Source organism: Apodemus sylvaticus, chromosome 9, assembly GCF_947179515.1.
Source record: "Apodemus sylvaticus chromosome 9, mApoSyl1.1, whole genome shotgun sequence".
Taxonomy (NCBI): domain Eukaryota; kingdom Metazoa; phylum Chordata; class Mammalia; order Rodentia; family Muridae; genus Apodemus; species Apodemus sylvaticus.
The window spans coordinates 94,999,095-95,019,058 of record NC_067480.1 but is presented as its reverse complement, the minus strand read 5'-3'; the positions used below and the strand labels follow the sequence as shown (position 1 = coordinate 95,019,058).

The 19,964-nt window shown below is 38.1% G+C and overlaps 1 protein-coding gene across 1 annotated transcript in view; it reads left to right on the top strand.

Annotated features, from left to right (window-relative positions):
* The window catches only part of LOC127691977 (adhesion G protein-coupled receptor B3-like), a 206,042-nt gene that overhangs the window by 15,437 nt on the left and 170,641 nt on the right, over positions 1 to 19,964 (top strand). The window contains exons 4-5 of the mRNA XM_052191866.1: positions 15,369 to 15,533; positions 15,958 to 16,122. Of these exons, the coding sequence (XP_052047826.1) occupies positions 15,369 to 15,533; positions 15,958 to 16,122 (330 nt within the window). The remainder of the gene's footprint in view (positions 1 to 15,368; positions 15,534 to 15,957; positions 16,123 to 19,964) is intronic.

Below are 19,964 nucleotides of genomic sequence, written 5' to 3'. Positions count from 1 at the left end.
TATGTATATACATATATATTCACATATGTATGTGATGAGTATATAGTCATATCAACATGTATTATATATAAACACAAATTTCCAAAACTCATTCCAATTTATCTAGTTATATATATTTTTTTTCCTACATTTTTTCCTTACTATAATGTGATGTAGTGATAGGCTCTTCTGTATTTTCATATGGAGATATTTGCTTTTATGTTTTTTATCCTTCTTCATCTTTTATTTATTTTATGTATATGAATGAGTACACTGTAGTTGTCTTCAGATACACCAGAAGAAGGCATCAGATCACATTGCAGATGGTTATAAGCCACCATGTGGTTACTGGGAATCGAACTCAGGACCTTCCTTCTTCATCTTTTACTGTGATTGTTACTCTCTGAGATCTGTTGATGCAACCTTTGAGAGAATTAGACAGGACTTATTAAGGGATTAGGTTTATGTGCTAAGTAATTTGGTAAGGCTTAAAGAAGGAAGAATACTGTTCTGGATTGTATAGTGTTAGGAAGGAGGATTATTCTGACTGGGTATCATATACATTGTGTAGAGACAAGGGAAGGCATTCTGTAATTGGTAAAGAAGTACCAGTCACTCATATTAGTGGAGAAATGAACATTTTGAAATGTGAGTGGTTATACTATTTATATAACATTGTTTTACATGAAAATGATGATATCTGACGTTGATGTTGTATGGATGTGTTAGGTCAATAATTATAATATAGCCTAGCTGCAAGCATAGGCAAGCTATGTACAATGGCAGGATCTAGCTATGTCAAATTCATATTAGGATGGTTCTGCTATTTGGACTTCTCCTATAGGGAAAATCTTACCATTCCTGGTTTTGAATTTTATCAATGTATAGCTACAAAATTGTGTCAGATGTGATGTACCTTTGTTTATATTGTATGCCCAATATGAAAAGTATATACATCCATAGCCTCAAAATAAATCACTTTCTTTGAACTTTCTTTGAACAATTGTCATAATGTCTTAAGATTTTAACTTAAAACCTCAAAATTTACAGCCATGGAATTTGGTTTATGTATAATATTTTATACTAGTGGTTGAGGATTAGAGGAACCAATGACTCAAAATTGGTCTTTCCTTTTGTCTCAGTTTTTCCATTTCTCAATCTGAGATACATTCATGTAGGAGATAGAAATAAAATAGAACAATGTCACTGACGTGTGAGTCACAGCTAGAAGACCAAAATACATGACGCCTATGTATAGATCCCATGTATACACTCTGTAAAAGCAATATAATTGTATGAATTAGTAGGAAGCAAGGGGTCTGGAGATCAGAACACATTCACGCCCAATTCTTAATTAGTGATCTTTACTTTTAAAACTAATTATTGCCTTTATCATTCCTCATTTTTTTCATTCCTAAATTGAACCCAGCTTCTATGTGACAGGAATGATGTGATAAAAGCTCAGTAGAAACACTGAAAAGTATAAATGATATAGAGTAGAAAATTTAGCCAGCTTTGTGTAAAGGTATTACTTTAGTATTAGGGTCTTTTGGAAGATAAAAGCCAAATAAACTCAAGGTGCAATTTTTGAAATCTAAAGCAGTATCCAAAGAATCAGAGACTTTACTCAGAGTTTTGTTCAAGTATTCAACAAATGCCTGTGTATGGCTATGGTGACATTCTGATATCCTGTTTGAGAAATGTATCCCTGTGAGCCCAGGATCCCCTAGTAGAGAGCTTCCCTGGGTCTAGGTTCCAGGCATGTTTGCATATTTATGCAAATCTTGGCAGGGGGCTATAGCCTTAGGATAGTTGCCCTGAAACACCCCTGGGTGCAGTGTCCTACTGACCCAACAATTGGATGCTCTGCAAGCATAAGAGGGTAGCCTGCCTGTTCCTCTGCAGGGAGCCCTTCTGCTAACACAGGGAGGGAGATGATGCTAAGCACTTGTGTGCACTTGATTCAGAGGTCTGCAGCTCTCTACGCTTGGGGATGATACGATTTGACATTCAATTGCTGCTCCTGTTTCTTCATTAATTTATATTTTGTAATTGTAATATTCTAGACTATTTGATGCTTATTATGTTTGTTTCTAGCTCATTTGGGGGGTTTTAACCCTATACGAGTAATCTTTTTAGTTCTTAGCTTATACAATTTTTTCTATTAATTGTATATTATTTGTAAAAGGGTTTGCACCCTGGAACTGATTTTTATTCCTGCCATTTCGACTTCTTTCCTCCTATTAGAGTCACCTGCATATATATATATATATACGCATTTCTAATTTCTAAAATGATGTTGGGCCGTGTTCTACTTTTATTATCATGCAGTTGAAAATAGCAAGTAAGAAGCATAGTTTTTTTTCTGTTTATTTCCAAGACAAGAAGTCAGGCTTTTTCCAAACATTTGAGCCTTGTGTTATGAATGGATCTTTTAGGATCCTGGTGACTCCTAGCTAAATGTGAATCAGAGATTCCCAGCCTTTCCACCATTAAATCAGACTGCTTTACTAGCAGATGCCAGGATTCTTCTGCTCACAAGTCCCCTCTCTGTCCGATTTACTCAGTCAGCAGTATTCGAACAGAGTCGCTGCTGGAACAATGCTATCAGTATCTGGAATATACAAGTCTCATTGGCTGGATACAAAATCTGTCTACCTCTCCTGTATCCATAACAACTCTTGATCTAGAGAATAGACTAAAAACAATACATTTACTAAGGTATCATATAAAATTTGATAGGAGGCAGTTATTATTTCTTCCAGATTGGCTCAGTTATGTCTGGCAGGATGAAGTCCCTATTGGAATGAGAATACTAGAGATCTAACAACTCAGCCTGCGCCGGTGTAACTCTTCTGACCCCCAGGAAATCGGGTAGTTTGTAGAATTGCTGAAGTGAAGTTTAACTGCCTCCTGCAACTGCGTTGTGGGAGGGAGCACGTTGCCTCCACTGTTCAATCCCTCAGGTTTTTCCTGCTTCAGAATAAAGCGTTTTTGTTCTGTGTTCTTATGCTGTTGTGGAAGGGCTCCCAGAGCATGGGGAGTATTTGAATTGAAAGATGAACATTTATTTAAAAAAAGAAAAAGAAACAGCGAGTCCTTACCATGTAATTGGAAGAAATTGAAAGGGGTGTAAAAAATAATCACTCTGACCTCTGTGCATTTCTTAGAAGACATTATGAGGTCTGGTATGATGTTGGAAAAAAAATGGCTTTCTATGAGAGGAAAAGAAATGAAAGGGTTATATTTTGGATAAGATGTGAAAGGAAATTATTCTTAGCATCACATTCAATACTGTATAAAGCATATCAGAAGGTTTTGCTCCTATCTCAATGTAATCTGTTATCCATCAATACATCTTTCACTTCATGTTCCTCAGCCCCTGGTAACTACCATTCTGTGTTTAAGATTTCAACATACTTATACATAGAGGGTCATTTGACAGCTATTTTCTTGAGGTCTGGCTTATTTCACTTAACCTAATGATCTCGGGTTTGACTCATATTTCATTTGCTTTACTGATGAGTAATAATGATTTTATCCCATACTGTGTTTATCCCATACTGGTTTTGTTCATTGCCCACTTGATAGACAGATTAGCTCCATTTCTTGGCTCCTGGCTCTCCGACAGGCACTGCTGCAATAAGCAGAGATGTACAGGTAATCGAATTACCAATTATTGGATCACATGATAGTCCTCTTTTGTCTTTTGAGGAAAGTCTACAACACTTAACATAATGGATACAGTAATTTATATTCCCTCCAACGCAGTAAAGAGGACTGTTCTTTTCTCACCAGCACAAGGAGAGGTGTTGTTAATGGGTGAAGAGTGTATCTCATTGTACTTTTCATCTGACCTTTTCTTATTCTTTCTCTATATACATGCTAGACATCTGTTTGTCTTGTGTTGAAAAGTATCTAATTAGAATGCTTGCTCTTTTAGAACTTAGACTGTTTGTCTTTCTGGTATTTAAGGGTTCCATATATATTCTGGATAATAACAACCTCTTAGATGTAGAGTTTACAAGCATGTTTTGAACTCCATGGCTTTTCCTTTCTTTGGTTCCTTTCCATGGTTGTTTGTTTTACTGTGAGGGAACCTTGGTTTTATGTAAGCTCACTTATCAAAATTTTGTTTGGTCTTGTTTTGGTCAGTTATGATTTTTAATCTCTCTTAGGTTTTCTTCTAATAGTTGCAACTTTTACATCAAAATGTTGGTTCCATTCTAGTTCCATTTTTAAAATGACAGTCTGGTTTCATTCTCCTAGCCATGGATATCCAGTTCTCCATTGACATTTCTCAATAAGTCTATGCTATCTGTAAGCATTCTTTTAAAATGTAGTTAAAAACTCTGCGGGCTCCAGCTTCATGGATTTACTCTTAGACTATCTATGCATGTCTTATTTTCTTAGCCTTGTGTTTATACTAATTTCATGCTGTTTTGATTATTGTAGTCATCTCACACATTTTCAAAACATCGTACAATGATATTGCTTGGCTCATTTTATTTTTGTCAAGAGTGCTTTGGTTGTTTGTGGTTTTAGTGGTCCATTGAAATGTTAAAATTGCTTTTTCTAGTTCTGTGAAAACTAGGACTGGTATTTCTCTAGGTGTTTCAGTTGTTTGTTGTGAAAAACAGAGAAAAGGGAAAAATACCTGAAAGAAAAAATATTCTTCCTGTATAAAGGAAACTTTATACAGGAAGAATTTATTTTGGCTCAAAGATCACAAGCACAGTAGTATATCACAGTGGGGAAATTCGTAGTTTCCCCAGAAGCTAGAGATAGCTAGCCTTATTATGTCCACAGACAGGAATCATGACAAGCAGTGCTACTTCTCAGCTTGCTCTCGTATATTTTTTCAGACTGGGATCTAGACACATGATTCTAAATTTAAGATGAGTCTACTCACCTCACATATGCCGATCTAGATAATCTTTCACAAGCATACCAATAGGTTCCCACCTCTGTCCCCCCGTGAGTTTAAGTCCTACCAACTTTACTACAAAGATTAAACATCACAGCTCCACCACTTATTGATGTATGGTATGATAAAATCAATAAGTCCCACACTTGTTGTACCCATGTGAATACCTCAAAATGCGAGATGCACACTCAGTTCAGTCTCTTTTTTTTTGCTTTTTTAAATTTTTATTTTTTTATTTTTTTATTTTTTTTTCAGTTCAGTCTTAAGAATTTCCTTGTCTTTAAATTTTTTAACAGTTTGTAACTGCGAAGTCCAATTTTCATCTAAGCCTTTAAATAATCTCTTAAATACTGTGCAGTGGTGGCACATGCCTTTAATCCCAGCACTTGGGAGACAGAGGCAGGCAGATTTCTGAGTTCGAGGCCAGCCTGGTCTACAGAGTGACTTCCAGGACAGCCAGGGCTACACAGAGAAACCCTGTCTCGAAAAAAGCAAAACTAAAAAGTCTCTTAATATAAACTCCAATACAATAAGACCTGGGACCAACAAGATGGTTCAAACGATGAAGGTGCATATTCCAAGCCAGTTCTATCCCTAGAACCTATATAATGGAAGGAGAGAGCTAACTCCTGTAAGCTGTCTTATGATCTTCACATGCTCATATATACTGTAGCATATGCATGTCATAAAAACCAATACATAAATGTTTAAATTGTAAAATACAGACAGGTTATATATTTCTGATATCCAATACAAAAATAAACATTCCGTTTCCTAAAAATGAAGAATGGGACATAGGAAGGAGTTATTAGACAGAGCCCCATCAACGCAAAGAAAATATCCTGCAGCTCCCATGTATATCATCTGAATCTCGTGATAGAATCATGTGGCCTCCTCCAAATCTCTTATGAAACACAAGTCTTCCATCTGTGCTGACTTAAACACATATCATTCTATCTCTTTACCCAAATACTACATCACATTTGCAGCCTTCGTTAGCAAACATCTCACTGTCCTGATATCTGTGACACCTGAGACTTGCTACTGCAACCTGGTCTCAATTTTCACAGTTCGGCCTCTGCATCCCTTTGGATCTCTGCACAAGATCTACAGTTCCTTGTTTCCTATCTGTCATGACCTCAGAACCAGTACTATGTGGACAGTATTCCAAAGTACCCATTGTCTCAGGGTGGGGCATCTCCCTCTTAGATCACACTAGCATTGGCCTTTGTGTGTTCACCTTACTGTGTGACCATTGCTTATGGAGAGAAACCCTTCAGTTGCAATCTCACTTCAAGCTTCTTTCTTTCAAGTGATCAAGCATCCTCATTTGATGAAAGTTTCTGTAGGTAGGATCTATTCCTCCAGATGCCATCCTCTTATCCCAGGGCAAGACACTGATTCTTTTCCATAACACTAATATATCTCTGTCTCTCTCTCTCTGTGTGTGTCTCTCACTCTCTGTCTCTCTGTCTGTCTCTGTCTCTCTTTCTTTTTCTCTCCTTTCCTCCCTCTCTTAGTCCCTCCCTCCCTCCCTCCCTCTCTGTTGGGATTGGAAAAGTGAGAATTAATCACAACACAGCCTAAACATTAACATTTCTTAAAATTCCCTCAATGAAATAATTAAGTCCATCACCTCTACATTTAGTCTCGCTCAAGTCCTCTAGTCATGGATTAAATATAGCGCGAATCTTTACTAGAATGCACATGCATAGCACCTAGGCCAGGTCCTAGCACACCCTTCGTTCCTCTCTTAAACCACACAAGAGGTCTCCACTGTCCATATTTATCTCTACATTCTATTATTTCAACCTCACACCAGAATAACCCATTAATTCTTGCTTACTGCACTCAAGACCTTGTCTAGCCCCAAGTTCACTGTGGCAGGGAATATTTGACACCAGGAGCCTGACACACCTGGCCATATTGTATCTACCATCAGGTAGCAGCGATCAATGATACTAATGCCCAATATACCCTTTCCCTTTTATTCAGTCCAGGAATCCTGACTGTGGAATGGTATTGCCCATATTTAGGATAGGTCTTCACATTTAGTATATCTATGTAGTCCATCACAGATATGTCCAGTAACATATTCCCACTGTTGTGTCAAATTCCAGCAAGTTGACTCTCAGTAGTTATCATCACAGTTGAAACTGTAAATCATTTTGGATGCTGTGAAAATCTTGGTAATATCCATCATTCCAATCCACAAACTCAGGATGTCTTTATTTTTCCATATGTACTCTTCAAATTTCTTTTAGCAATGTTCGAAAATTTTCATTGTAGAGAACTTTCACCTCTTCAGTTCAATTTGTTCCTGGATATTGCTTTGTAGTTTCTATAAATGGCAATAGCTTGTTCATTCTTTTTCAAATATTTTGCTATTGATGTTTAACAGCACTGCTGATTTTTCTATGTTGCTTTTGTAAGAAGCATCAACTTTACTAAGTTTTTTTTTATTAGTTCTAATTCTTTTTCTGAGAGGATCTTTGGTTTTTATCTCTATAAGACCATCTATGAACATTAAGAATTTGACTTATATGTTCTTTATTTGTCTTTCTTGATTGTCTGGACTTCAAACTCTATGTTAAATATGTGTATAGAAGGCTAGTACTCTTGTCTTCTTAAAAATCTTTTTAAACAAAACTTTCAGCTTCCCCTACCATTTAGTTCAATTTTAACTGTTTGCTTATATTATATGGCTTTTATATTATATTGAAGCTCCCTCCTTCTATGATGTTGAGGTACCCTCTTTATATTAAGTTATGACATCATCCTATATTTTAACATAACCTCTATCTATTATGTTGAGATACCTTCCTCCTAGGCTTTATGTATTAAGTGTTTCTGCCTGACAGGGATGTTGGATTTTGCCAAATGCCTTTTGCTACTCTTGAGATACAATATAGTTTCTATCCTTCATTCTCCTGATGAGGCATGCCATGTTTATAGACTCAGTTATGCTGATCCACCCTCCATCACAGGAACGGATCCAACTTGAACATGTTAATTAATTTTAACGTTCTGTTACAATTGATTTTCTGCATTATCAAAATATTTTTTTTGTTGAATAATTTCATCTGCATTTGAGAGAAAATGATAGCCAGGGAGGCTCCTTTGGTGGAATGTTCTTTTCTTGAATTAGCAGGGGAGTGATGGCAGATTCCTAAAATGGTTTTGTCTTTGTAACTGCTCTATTTTTCTGAAAATACATCAAAACCAAGGCAACTCTTATTAAAGAAAGTATTTAATGAAGGGCTTATTTACAGTTTCAGAGGTTTAGTCCATTATTATGGTGCTAGGGAGCATGGCAAAAAACATAACACTGGTAGAGTGGTCTAGGATTCTATATCCTGAGTTGCAGGCAGGGAGGGAGAGACTGGAGCTGACATAAGTACACCCCCCAGGGACACACTTCCCCCAACAAGGCCACAACTACTCCATCAAGTCCACACTACTCCGAGGCCACACCTCTCAGTCCTAATCCTTTCAAAGAACTTTACTCCTTGGTGACTAAGCACTCAAATATATAAGGGAGCCTATTGTTGTGTGCAGGGTGGGGTGCATTTTTATTAAAATTACGACAGTTTTTAAGAATTCTCTCTTCTCTAATTCTGCATAATACTTTGAAAATACTTAGTAATTCTTTGACTGTTTGCTAGAATTCAGCAGTGATATATAATTTGGTTTGGCTTGTATGTTGTTGCTTTTTTATATTCTAAAAGATTATTGATTCAGTGTCATTAGTTTTGGTTTGTGTGTTTTAGGTTTTCTGTTTCTTCTGACTTAGTCTTGGTAAGATATAGGTGATAATTATTGGTCCACTTCTCTTAGGCAGGCAGTGTTGTGGTTGTTTACAATGTTCTCTAATTATCTCTTTAATTTGTAAGGTACCACTTGTAATGTCTCACTTAGCATTCCTTGTTTTATATATTTGAGCATTGTTTCTACTTAGTCTGGCTTATGGTTAATCTACTTTGCTTTCTTTTCAAATAGCCAGGCCGTTGTCTTGCTAATCTTCTGTGTTGTTTTCCTTCCTTGCTTGTTTTAGTCTGTCATTTCTTTCTGCCTAGATATCTCTTATTTCCTTTCTTCTAATAAATCCAGGATTAGTTTGTTCTCCTTTGTTTACTGCTCTGAGCTGCAATGCTAAGCTATTTATTTCAGGAATTCATGCTTTATTTGGTATAGAAGCTGGCCTTTATGAGCTTCTTCTTCATCATCCCTTAGGTGTGTAGGCATTGCTATATTGTGTCTCTATCTTCACTTGTTTGGGGAACTTTTAGAATTTATTATTGATGTAATCCTTGACCTACTGCTGCCTTTTCTTTCTGATTGTGATTTCAATCTATTTCAATCTGTTGGTGGAGGTATGGCTTCTCCTGCTTCTTAGTAGCTCCCTATATGGAGTATATCATTGTATATTTCACTTTTAGCCTCTGTAATCCTTTAGGGGGTAAAATGAGCTAATTGTAAACAACATGGTATTTAAAAACTATTTTTAAACTCTAGTGATAACATTTTTTAGATTTTAATTTTAAAACTATTTTAGCTGTGTATGTGTGTGTTTGTGTCTGTGTGTGTATCTGGGTGTCTGTAATGTGTGTGTGTGTGTGTGTGTGTGTGTGTGTGTGTGTGTGTGTGTGCATGTAGGTGTTATGGAGGCCAGAGCTTTTGGATCTTCCTAGGCTTGGACTATTAAGGAGTGGTAAGCTGCCTGACACGTATCCTGTGAAGTCAAGTAGGGCTTTCTCTAGCATTCTTAACTGTTCACTCATTTCTCCACCTGAGGCACAGTTTTAAACAGAACTTTATTTGATGCAATAATATCTGTATCAACAGAAGTTTATTTAATGCAATAATATCTGTATCAACATCTAAATTCAATATCATAAGCACAAAAAAATTCTTTTTAGTTCTGTGTATTTCTCATTTGTTTGGTAACTGGTCAAAGAGCCCAATAAAATAATTTTCTTTTTATCTATATGATTTAGCCAAAGCATTAGTCTGGTTTGTTATTATTGTTTCTGTTAGTTTATCTTCCAGAGAATTTGACCTACTGTTTGCCTTGACTTCACCATAGTATAAAACCCTAATCCTCTTACCCCCATTGTCCCTGCCACTGTATAATTTATATATCACAAACAGCATACTTAGTTAAGTTTTGAATGTAAGTTATTCTTCTGTCTACTTGCAAAATCATTCATAGATTCATATTCTCTGGTTTTATGATTCCCCTAAATTCCCTAGCTTTCTCCTTTTCCTCTTTTCCTTTTTTTTAATTGTTCCTAAGTTTTTTTATTAGCTATTTTCTTCATTTACATTTCAAATGTTACCCCTTTTCCTTGTTTCCCCTCTGAAAACACCCTATTCCCTCTCCCCCTGATCACCAACATACCCACTCCCACTTCTCTGTCCTGTCATTCCACTACACTGGAGCAATGAGCCTTCATAAGACCAAAGGCCTCTCCTCCCATTGATGTCCAATAAAGCCATCCTCTGCTACATATGCAGCTGGAGCCATGGGTCCTTCCATTTGGTTGGGGGTTTAGTCCCTGGGAACTCTGGGACTATTGGTTGGTTCATATTATTGTTCCTTCTATGGAGCTACAAACCCTTCAGCTCCTTGGGTTCTTTCTCTAGCTCCTTCATTAGTGACCCTGTGCTCAGTCCAATGGTTGGCTGAGAGCATCCCCCTCTGTATTTGTCAGGTACTGGCAGAGACTCTGAGCTATACCTGACTCTACTTTTCTCCCTTCTTAGGAGAAGAACTTCACAATGCAATCTACTAGGTTCTCTCTTTTCCATGATACACATATTTTGGCCTCAAGTGGTTGCATTTTGTATAGAGTTATAATAGCCCTTCCATTGCTGTCTCATTTTAATAACTGGGAATCTGCCATTTTTATCCCCAAAAGATCTGATAGGAGATTCTCCATGGTATTGTTCTGCTTATCACATCAGTTTCATTGCTTCAATGTAAAATTCCTCCTCTTCCATACAGGTAAAATTTTCATAGTCAGCTAGTTAAGATCATTAGCAGAGCTTGGTCCATCTTAGTCAACCACAGTTGATCCATAATCCAGGAGCGCAATACCAGAGACACCATAACTTTCCTGTCACCCTTTAGTTAATGGTGCATTATTAGCCTTCATTAAGGTTCTGGAGTTTTCTGTTTTACTAACTTACTTACCAGGGAACAATTTTCATGTCAGAATACCAAGCTGTGAATCAGAGTTCAGCAGAAATAGTTTTATAATAGAACAAAATCATTGAGATCTATTCAGATTTCTCAGGTCGCAATGACTTTGTAAGATTCATCTTATCGATGCGAGGAGCTCACAGATTTATGGAACTGATTCTGGGGAAGGAGAGGCATTGGTCTGCTGCCTTCTATTAGAGTATGTCAAGTGCTACTCGTAGATATTAAAGAGAATCAGTCTTTTTACCACTTGTGTCCCCAGCTAAACTTCAGATAACACTTACCCATTTACTTTCTCTAGTACCAAGAATGTAATTCCTGAATCCATAGTAGCCTGCATATTAATAAATGGCTTTTAGCTTTAAATATCCAAACATTTACCCATGAAAGATAATGTACACTCTCTATTTGATATGTTTAAAATTATAAAAGAGAATTTAATTTCTACTTCCCTGAAACTTGTGACCCAATGTTTCACCTTCAGTCAAATAAGATGATCAGCTCCTGGAATTACGAGGTGCAAAGGTCATTAGAAAAACGTAGTAATTAATATTTTTAGGTATGAGAACATTATAGGAAACTCAAAACACATGATAAAAAAATCTAAAAGTATGGCAATCCCTCACTCTGGCACTAAAGGAATCCATGTGTATCTGTGATGTGTGTCACCCATTTCTTATTCCTCACGTCTCTATTTCTCTTCCCATGTAGACGGTGCACTAAAAGGACACACAATAGAATTTTGTACTAGACCTTGTATTAAGTTTCTACTTTTTGTATGCCTTGAGTTACTTTATCAAGTCAATTATTTCAGAGCAGATCAGCTAATATTCAATAAAATGAACTTCTAATTCATGGTATAAAATAAAACAGAAATAAAAGTCCAAGGAGTCATGATTTATACATCCTTAATTTTATTACTTTTTGTGTAACTGAATTTGTAAACAAGCCCCGTTGCATCTCAAATATGTGTTTAATGGGTGTTTTGACAAAGTTTAGCCTCAAAATGTCTCTCAAGTTTCTAATATTAACTTCTCCTCAAACATTTAGGTAAAACCAAAAATATGAACACTATTAACAAGCAAGTGAACCACTCACATTATGAATGGATGACATTGATGGGTTTAATTTTTAACTGATTGCAAGGCAGCATCTTCTTTGAAGTAAAACATAATAAGTCAAACTTTCCACAGAAATATTCTCTCATTTTCCTGATCTGTTTCCAGAAAGATCTTTTTATGCTTCTTACAGAAACAGAATGATAGTCAGAGTCAGACTAACTTCTCTCTCATGTCCATATTTAACTTCATAATTCTTATTTAAATTTCTTTGTAGCTGAATATACTGGTGTGTGTGTGTGTGTGTGTGTCTGCAAGTATGTGTGTTGTGTTTAGATGTTTTCTTCTTTTGTTTATTTTGGTCAAGAGTATGCAATTATAATAGTGATGATGAAATATGCTTTGAAATTATCTCATATCTGAATCTCTAAGGATGGCACACACCTCAATTCTTTCTTGATGCAATTAAAGTTGCATTATCTCCACTGGTTTTGCTTTTTTGGGTATTGAGAATTAGTTGTCAATCTATACATTGCTTTATCAAATAGAACATAAAGTACAAGTCATGAATCTTAATGTTTCAGGCCATTCTCAAACTGCTTGGAATAGCAAAGGTTCATTGGAGCTTTGTGTATTTTTTCTTTTAAAAGTGAAAATCTGAAATGAAAACTATGTTCTGCTTTAACACCAAAAACTGAGGCTACATTGATTTATAATGTCCTATTGATTCACTAGAAAGTTTGTTTTGTCTAGTGAGCATACTACATGACCAGATAAGATTGTATCAGGTACTTTTAACAAAATGAGATGCCAAAAATTACACAAATGGGATGATTAAATTTGCTTTGTGTGGTTTTTAATCTCTCATGGGGTTTATTAAGTACAGCTAGATATCTATTAAAGAACCCTATATAATAACTACATGTGAGATTTGAAATTACCTAATCATACTGCCAGTCTCTGGTTTGTTTGGAAGGATTTTAACAATAATTTTAGCTTTTGATAGAACATATGATTGATGCTAACTTTTTTTTAGGCATAATTAAAGTCACTAAGAACCATGATGTGGTATTTACCAAGTAGACCTCTGTTTATGAACACATTCATAGCATTCATATCCTAATATCTGCATATCCTTTTAACAAGGAGTATTTGGTTTAATCCTCTGCTTTGTTTCGTAGCATATGTCAATCCGTCCCTTTTGTGTAAATCACTGAAGCATCCCCACCCCATTCTATCAATTATCCCTCACACAGATAAGACCCTGTGAAACCCTGCAAATCTCCTGCATGATGTGAAGAACATTTTGGCTTTTGATCTTTGATTTTTTTATCTATAATGCAGTCATTTTTAAGATAGCCAAAGCTGGAAATGAAACTATATCGGCACCCCACCTGATAGACAAAGATAGGTGGAAGCCACCATATGTTTTCTCTCCTTTGATTCTAGAGATTTGTCCTAATTGTCAAGAATACCCACTCTTGGTCCCTTTCTAGTCTTTCCAATTCTTTGCCATCCCAGATCAGTTTCTCCCTGTTCCTTTCCTAATTTACTTTTCTCACACTATACTAGCTCTGACCAGAACCTCCTCCCAAAAATCTTAACCTAGCTGCAGAACTACACTGCTGTCTTGGGCCTTTCTCCTGTGCTGCCTCCCTCCCCTTGGATCTCTGGATTCCCTGTCCATCAGCTTGCATCCTGTTCTCAGAATGCCCACCTTTCTTCTGTAAGGACCTTTGCATTTCCTTTTGCAGGCAGCTTTTACCCCATGTTTCCTCATTATCCTTAGTGATTACTTCGAGCATCTGTTTGCCAAGGAAGATATCCCAGTCCCTTGGGACCTATATTTCACAGGATTCTGATATTATCCTGTGCAATACACTGCATACATGTTATTTATTCTGCATATTACTCATGGTTTGCTTCTCTGTGTTTGTTTCACCTACTTGAGATAGTATTGGCAAAGAATATGAATATATATGTATATACATACATACGTACTTACACACACACACACACACACACACACACATACAGGAACAGCTTTGGATTTCTGGTTCAGTTTATTGTATGCGCCTGGAGAGTTGGGGAGGCTTTCTGAGGCAAGCTTTGTTTAGCGATGTACATTTGGTCAGGACATGTGTGTGGAAGACACATCATCCACAAACCGAGGGGTGAGAGGGTCTGAGTGGGAAAAAAACTTATAAATTCAAAGAAGTGAAGCCTGAAAACTCTCATGAGAGTGAAATCTTACTAGGATCAAAAGTGGGGCAGCCTACTTTCTGGGGCCAGGCTGGGAGCTGATGAGAGGCTGGAAATGAAACTATATCGGCACCCCACCTGATAGACAAAGATAGGTGGAAGCCACCATATGTTTTCTCTCCTAACCCTAACCCTAACCCTAACCCTAACCCTAACCCTAACCCTGCTTGCCTCATCTGAAGTATCAGGGTGGAAGCTCTCCTCAACCCTGCCTCCATTATGGTCCCACAATTCTTTATTTTTGGGAGATGCTCTTCTAAAATAGGAGCTGTGTGTTGTGTTGGCCAGTGTTTCCTTTCAGGCACATTATCCTGGTTCTTCTATATTTTGAAGCCTCGCTCAACATCTTAAATGTTCACTGTATGAACATAATAGAATCAGGATGTTAGTTACTGGTGTTGTTGCTATGTATGGTATAATATCCTACAGAAGCAAGTTAAGGAGAACAGGGTTTACCTTTCCAAGAGATCCAACCAGCATGCCAAGAAATGAGTTGGGGCGGGAACAGGAATCACCTCCTTTTATTGTATCCAGTCCAGAAACAAAGGAAGAAGCACACTGTTCTGCTCAGTTTCTTGTTTTTTGCTCAGTCCAGTACCCAAGTCAGTAGAATGGTGCTAGTCACATAAACCATGCATGGGTCTTTTCCGTTTACATGAATCTAGACAATCCCTCACATACATGAACAGACATTTATTACCATGGCGATTCTAAGTTGACAATCAAGTTTAACCATCATAAATTATCATACATAAAATGAAATAGAAGCAAAAATGAAATGGTAATAATATCTTGTGGAGAGGTAATAGAGTCCCAACAGAGTGATCTACAATTACAAACACTCAGAGAAGTCTTTCAGGTTAGTGGTACCTTGTGCTGCCTGCATAACCTTCCTCACTGGTACATCTTATGCTGTCTTCTCTCTCTGCTTTGGTAGTTGACGGACAGTGGCAGGAATGGAGTTCATGGAGCCACTGCTCAGTGACATGTTCTAATGGGACACAGCAGAGGAGCCGGCAGTGCACAGCAGCTGCCCACGGAGGCTCTGAGTGCAGAGGGCCATGGGCCGAAAGCAGGGAGTGCTACAACCCTGAATGTACAGGTAAGACCAGTTCCTGTGTGCAAATGACACCTGCAGTTCATAAAACCTCAAAGAGCCACAGCAGAGTCATTCAATGAAAGCTAATTATATAGTCTTATGGACAAAACCAACTCATTTATTTTACTGTATACTGTGAAAACCATGTCTGAATAGTCATGGGATTCTGAGGTCAAATAACTACTGAGCTACTAAAGGTTAGTTCTAGGCTTACAGCTTTTAAAAATAAGTTCCCTGGGAATCTGAATAGTAAGACAACCTTATATAATTCTTCTAAACACAAAATGCACAGTATTTGAGCAGGAAGTCAAATATTTGGACAAAGTTTATTCCTGACAGTAAATTAACACCAGTTGAAGGGATGTTAATATCCTCAGACTCACACACTACTAAAGCAGGCCTGTTAAGCAAGACCCGTCTCTTCCAGCCAACGGTCAGTGGAATCAGTGGGCTCACTGGAGTGGATGTTCCAAGTCCTGTGATGGCGGCTGGGAGAGGAGAATGAGAACTTGTCAGGGAGCTACTGTAACAGGACAGCAGTGCGAAGGGACAGGTGAAGAGGTCCGAAGATGCAGTGAGCAGCGGTGTCCAGGTAAGAAGAACCTGCTGAATGTGTGCGTGTTTGTGTTTGTGTGTGTGTGTATGTGTGTGTGTGTATTTGTCTGTGCACATGAATATAGCACCACCTGAATTAAAATGTTTATACTGGTAAATGACAATACATTTGTTTTTTTTTAAATAATACATGATAGATTCTCTTGATATGTCCAAATAGTTCTACAGGTGTTATTTGTTGTAAAGTGACACCGAAATGCATGATAGCCCAAATGTAACTACAAAAAAGAATAACTAGACTTCATATAATTTATATTATTGCAGTATACTTTCTACTATTTTTAGGAAATTTGCTTATTGAAGACACAAAACACTCTTCAATCATAATCATTTGCTTAAGTGTTAAGCAAATGAAAAGATACTGTTGTGTTGTGGTAAATCTCCAACGCAAAAGACCCAGTTAAAGAAATCACAACTCAATTAACAGGAATACAAGCTACACGCCTGGATTGGGCAGATCTACCACTACACTACTCTATTCCCATCTATGAGAACCACAGAACTTGCGGTTTCTCCAAGCCAAGTACTTCTCTCCGTTCTTCTTCCATCTCCTCCCCTGTCTATCCTCTCTCTTCCCTTCTCCCTTCTCCTTTCTCCCCTCAAAACTTCTCAGCTCCACCTCCCCTCCTACAGCCCAATCACCCGCTCTTTATTTGAAAAGTTAAAGTTCGGAGAAGGTTCACAAGGCACTTGTATATGTGATTTACTCCTCGTCTGCAGCCCCTCCCAGGAGTGGAATTAGCATCAAAAGACAAGACCAGGGCTATCCACAACACTGTTGAAACTCATATAGTTTCATTTTTTAATAACTGGTTAATGTCTAGTTGATTGATGACCTTAGACATTTCAATTTACCTATTTTTTTCAATCATAAAAAATGTACTGTGAGTAAAATATCTCATGCCATGGCTAATGAATGTGACCCGCATGTAAGCACAGATGATAACATGGTCAGACACTGCCCAGACCTTATTCATTTTAGCAAAGACTTCTTTAGAATACTAGATTCTTTCACTAAAATAATTGCAATGCACTGAGAACTCAGGAAATAAGTGAATAGATGTAATATTAAGAATATTGCCCGAGACAAAGATGAGACAAACATATACAGATGATAGTTTGGTCTTCTACTTGTCCAGTGATATGAACTCAGAGAATATAAGTGCCCTGTTGTGTTTATTCTATGGGTGTGCTGCTTGGATTGATTGTGATTTGAAGGCATTGGAGACAAACCTCTGGGCTGGGCGTGTCTGTATGAAACCATCCATACAAGGCTCACTGAGGTGGGAAGCCCCACCCTGACTGTGGACTTCATACAAAGGAGAGTGTAAGCCGAGCTCCAGCATTCATCTCCCTCTGCTTCCTGACTGTGGGTACAAGGTGACCAGCTGCCTCAGTCTGTAGCCAACCTGCGAGCCAACAGGAATTCTTTCTTTCTTTAAATTGTTTCTGTCAGAGGATATGGTTCCAGCAACATGAAGAGCTACTGATGCAGAACTTTGGTTTTGAGAAGTAGAACCATTGCCATGGTAAATCTGACCTTGCGGTTCTTAGGGCTTTGGAACTGGTTGGTGGAAGAGATATGGAATTGTTTTAAAATGTTGCCTGCAGGAACCCTCAAAGTATAAACATAGCATGGGACATATGGGCAGAAAAGTCTACAGATGGGGAGAAGTGTGGACAGCAGAGGCCTCGTCCAGAGGTATCAGGTGAAAATGAGCACCATCAAGGATTGGACTAGAGGACACTCATGCAGTATTCTGCAGGAACATCTGCCAAATGATCGGGCTTACTTTGTCTATACCCTGAGGACTTGAGTGAGGCTGAATGGGACATAAATGGTAGGAAATTCAGATGGGATAGCTGTCAGTCTGGGCCACAGTTCCAGCCTACTGCACTCACTCATTCAAGTCTTAGAGAAAGCAAGAAACAAAAAGAGAGTCAACGTGTATAAAAGTGCTTTCCATGCAAGCCTCCTAACCTGGATTCTATCCACAATGGAAATAGAGAACCTCCTCCCCAACGTCTGCTCTCTGCTCTCTGCAGGTACACCATGATATGCATGCTATTGCATTAACATATACACATAACGGAAACTCATGTACCATGTTTGCATATACATAGCCACATACAGGCATACACAGACATACACTCACACTATTAACATTGGTGATGTTGGTGGTAGTAGCTATGGTGGTGATGATGTTGTGGTGGTGATGATGTTGTGAAGATCTTGCTTGAAATGCTTTCCTGTTCTAATGAAATTCCTCCTTTGGCAAAACAAACATTTTTGCTTCAAGCTTGTCGATTCTCATGCAGTGCAGGGATTTCTTTGTTAATCTGTCTAATGAAGCAGAGAAATATTAAAAACCATGTACTTTGATGATGCAAAGTGTGTGGACGCGGAAGAATAACTTGGCACTCTGCACCAGAGCAACCTCACAGATGCCCTACGTATAAGACCTTACCCATGAAAGACTCCTTCCAGTGATCGTGTTGCTGAGGGGCTCTTTTGAGAGCACCTTATTTGAGAGGTTCTCATTAGAGTTAGCTCACAAAAGCTGATGTGAGTGTGTAGAGAGAGACTCCATCTCTGTCCTGAGAAGGCAACACAAGCTTGGCAGTACCACTCCTTTTGTACTAGTTGAAGAGGTGTGAAAGACACCGTTGGATGAGTCACAGAGGCGTGTGTGTGTCAGGATTGCAGAGAGCTGATAAACCTAGGCACCATGTGTCAACCCAGGCATTGGGTGCAGGCAAAGAGGTCCTCAAGGGCCACATCATGACTCGGTTATAGTAACGCCCATCGCGATGGGGTCTTATGATGGTCAGATGTCACACCATGGGGCATCCACCAATTAAGACTGTAGACAGGAAGCATGGTTAGCCAAGGAGAGAGGCTAGGGTTGTTTCAGGCAGCAGGGCTGGGAGGGTTAGCCTTCTTAAGCCATTTGGAGCTCCCATGATTCTGTCTGAATTCCCAGATGGTGAAATGAAGCTTCAGGATTTGTTGTCTAAGCTTGTCAGTTTCCATGTTGTGTTTGCCCGATCATTTCTATGTCTCCATTCTCCATTTTACAATCTGGATACTTCTCTATGATAGTTTGCCTTGAAAGTCTGTATCTCTTCGTAGGAAATCATTATCATGACATCACCTTGAGTCTCCAGTGACTCTTGGACTTTGTATTTTGAAGCAGTATTAGGACTGTTCAAAACTATGAGAACTTTGAAGTTGGACTGAATGCATTTTGTATTATGAGGTGCTCATTAGCCTATGGTGACAGGAGGTAGAGGTTAGGTATTGAAAGTCATGTGCTTTGTGTTAAGGTGACAAATGGTAGACATGAAATGGATTTTATTTGTTAAGTTGACAGAATGTAGAATCACCTTAGAGACAAATCTCTGAGTAGGTTATTTGGGATGGGAAGATTCACTCTATCTGCCTGATTCAAAAGAAGAGAGCTGAGCACATCCTGCGTGCCCTCCCCAGCCCTACCATAATTCTTGATTGCAAATGTAATGTGACAGCTACTTCGGGTGTCTGGCACCCTGACTTCCCCTCCATGATGAACTGTATTAAGCTAGGAGCTGGAAACCATCTATTCCTTAAGTTGTCTTTGCCAGGGTATTTTGTGAGAACAGCAACACAAAAGTTTCCTATCCATGTTAGATACCTGGTTACAGGTGAGTGCACCTTTGCAGTATAGAGCTACTGATTTATATCTAAAATGACCACCTCAGCTTAAAACTGCAAGACTCCCAAGAGTTGCCCAGGAGTCAAAACATTACATTTTGCTAGAATTAAAATGTTAAAAGGGC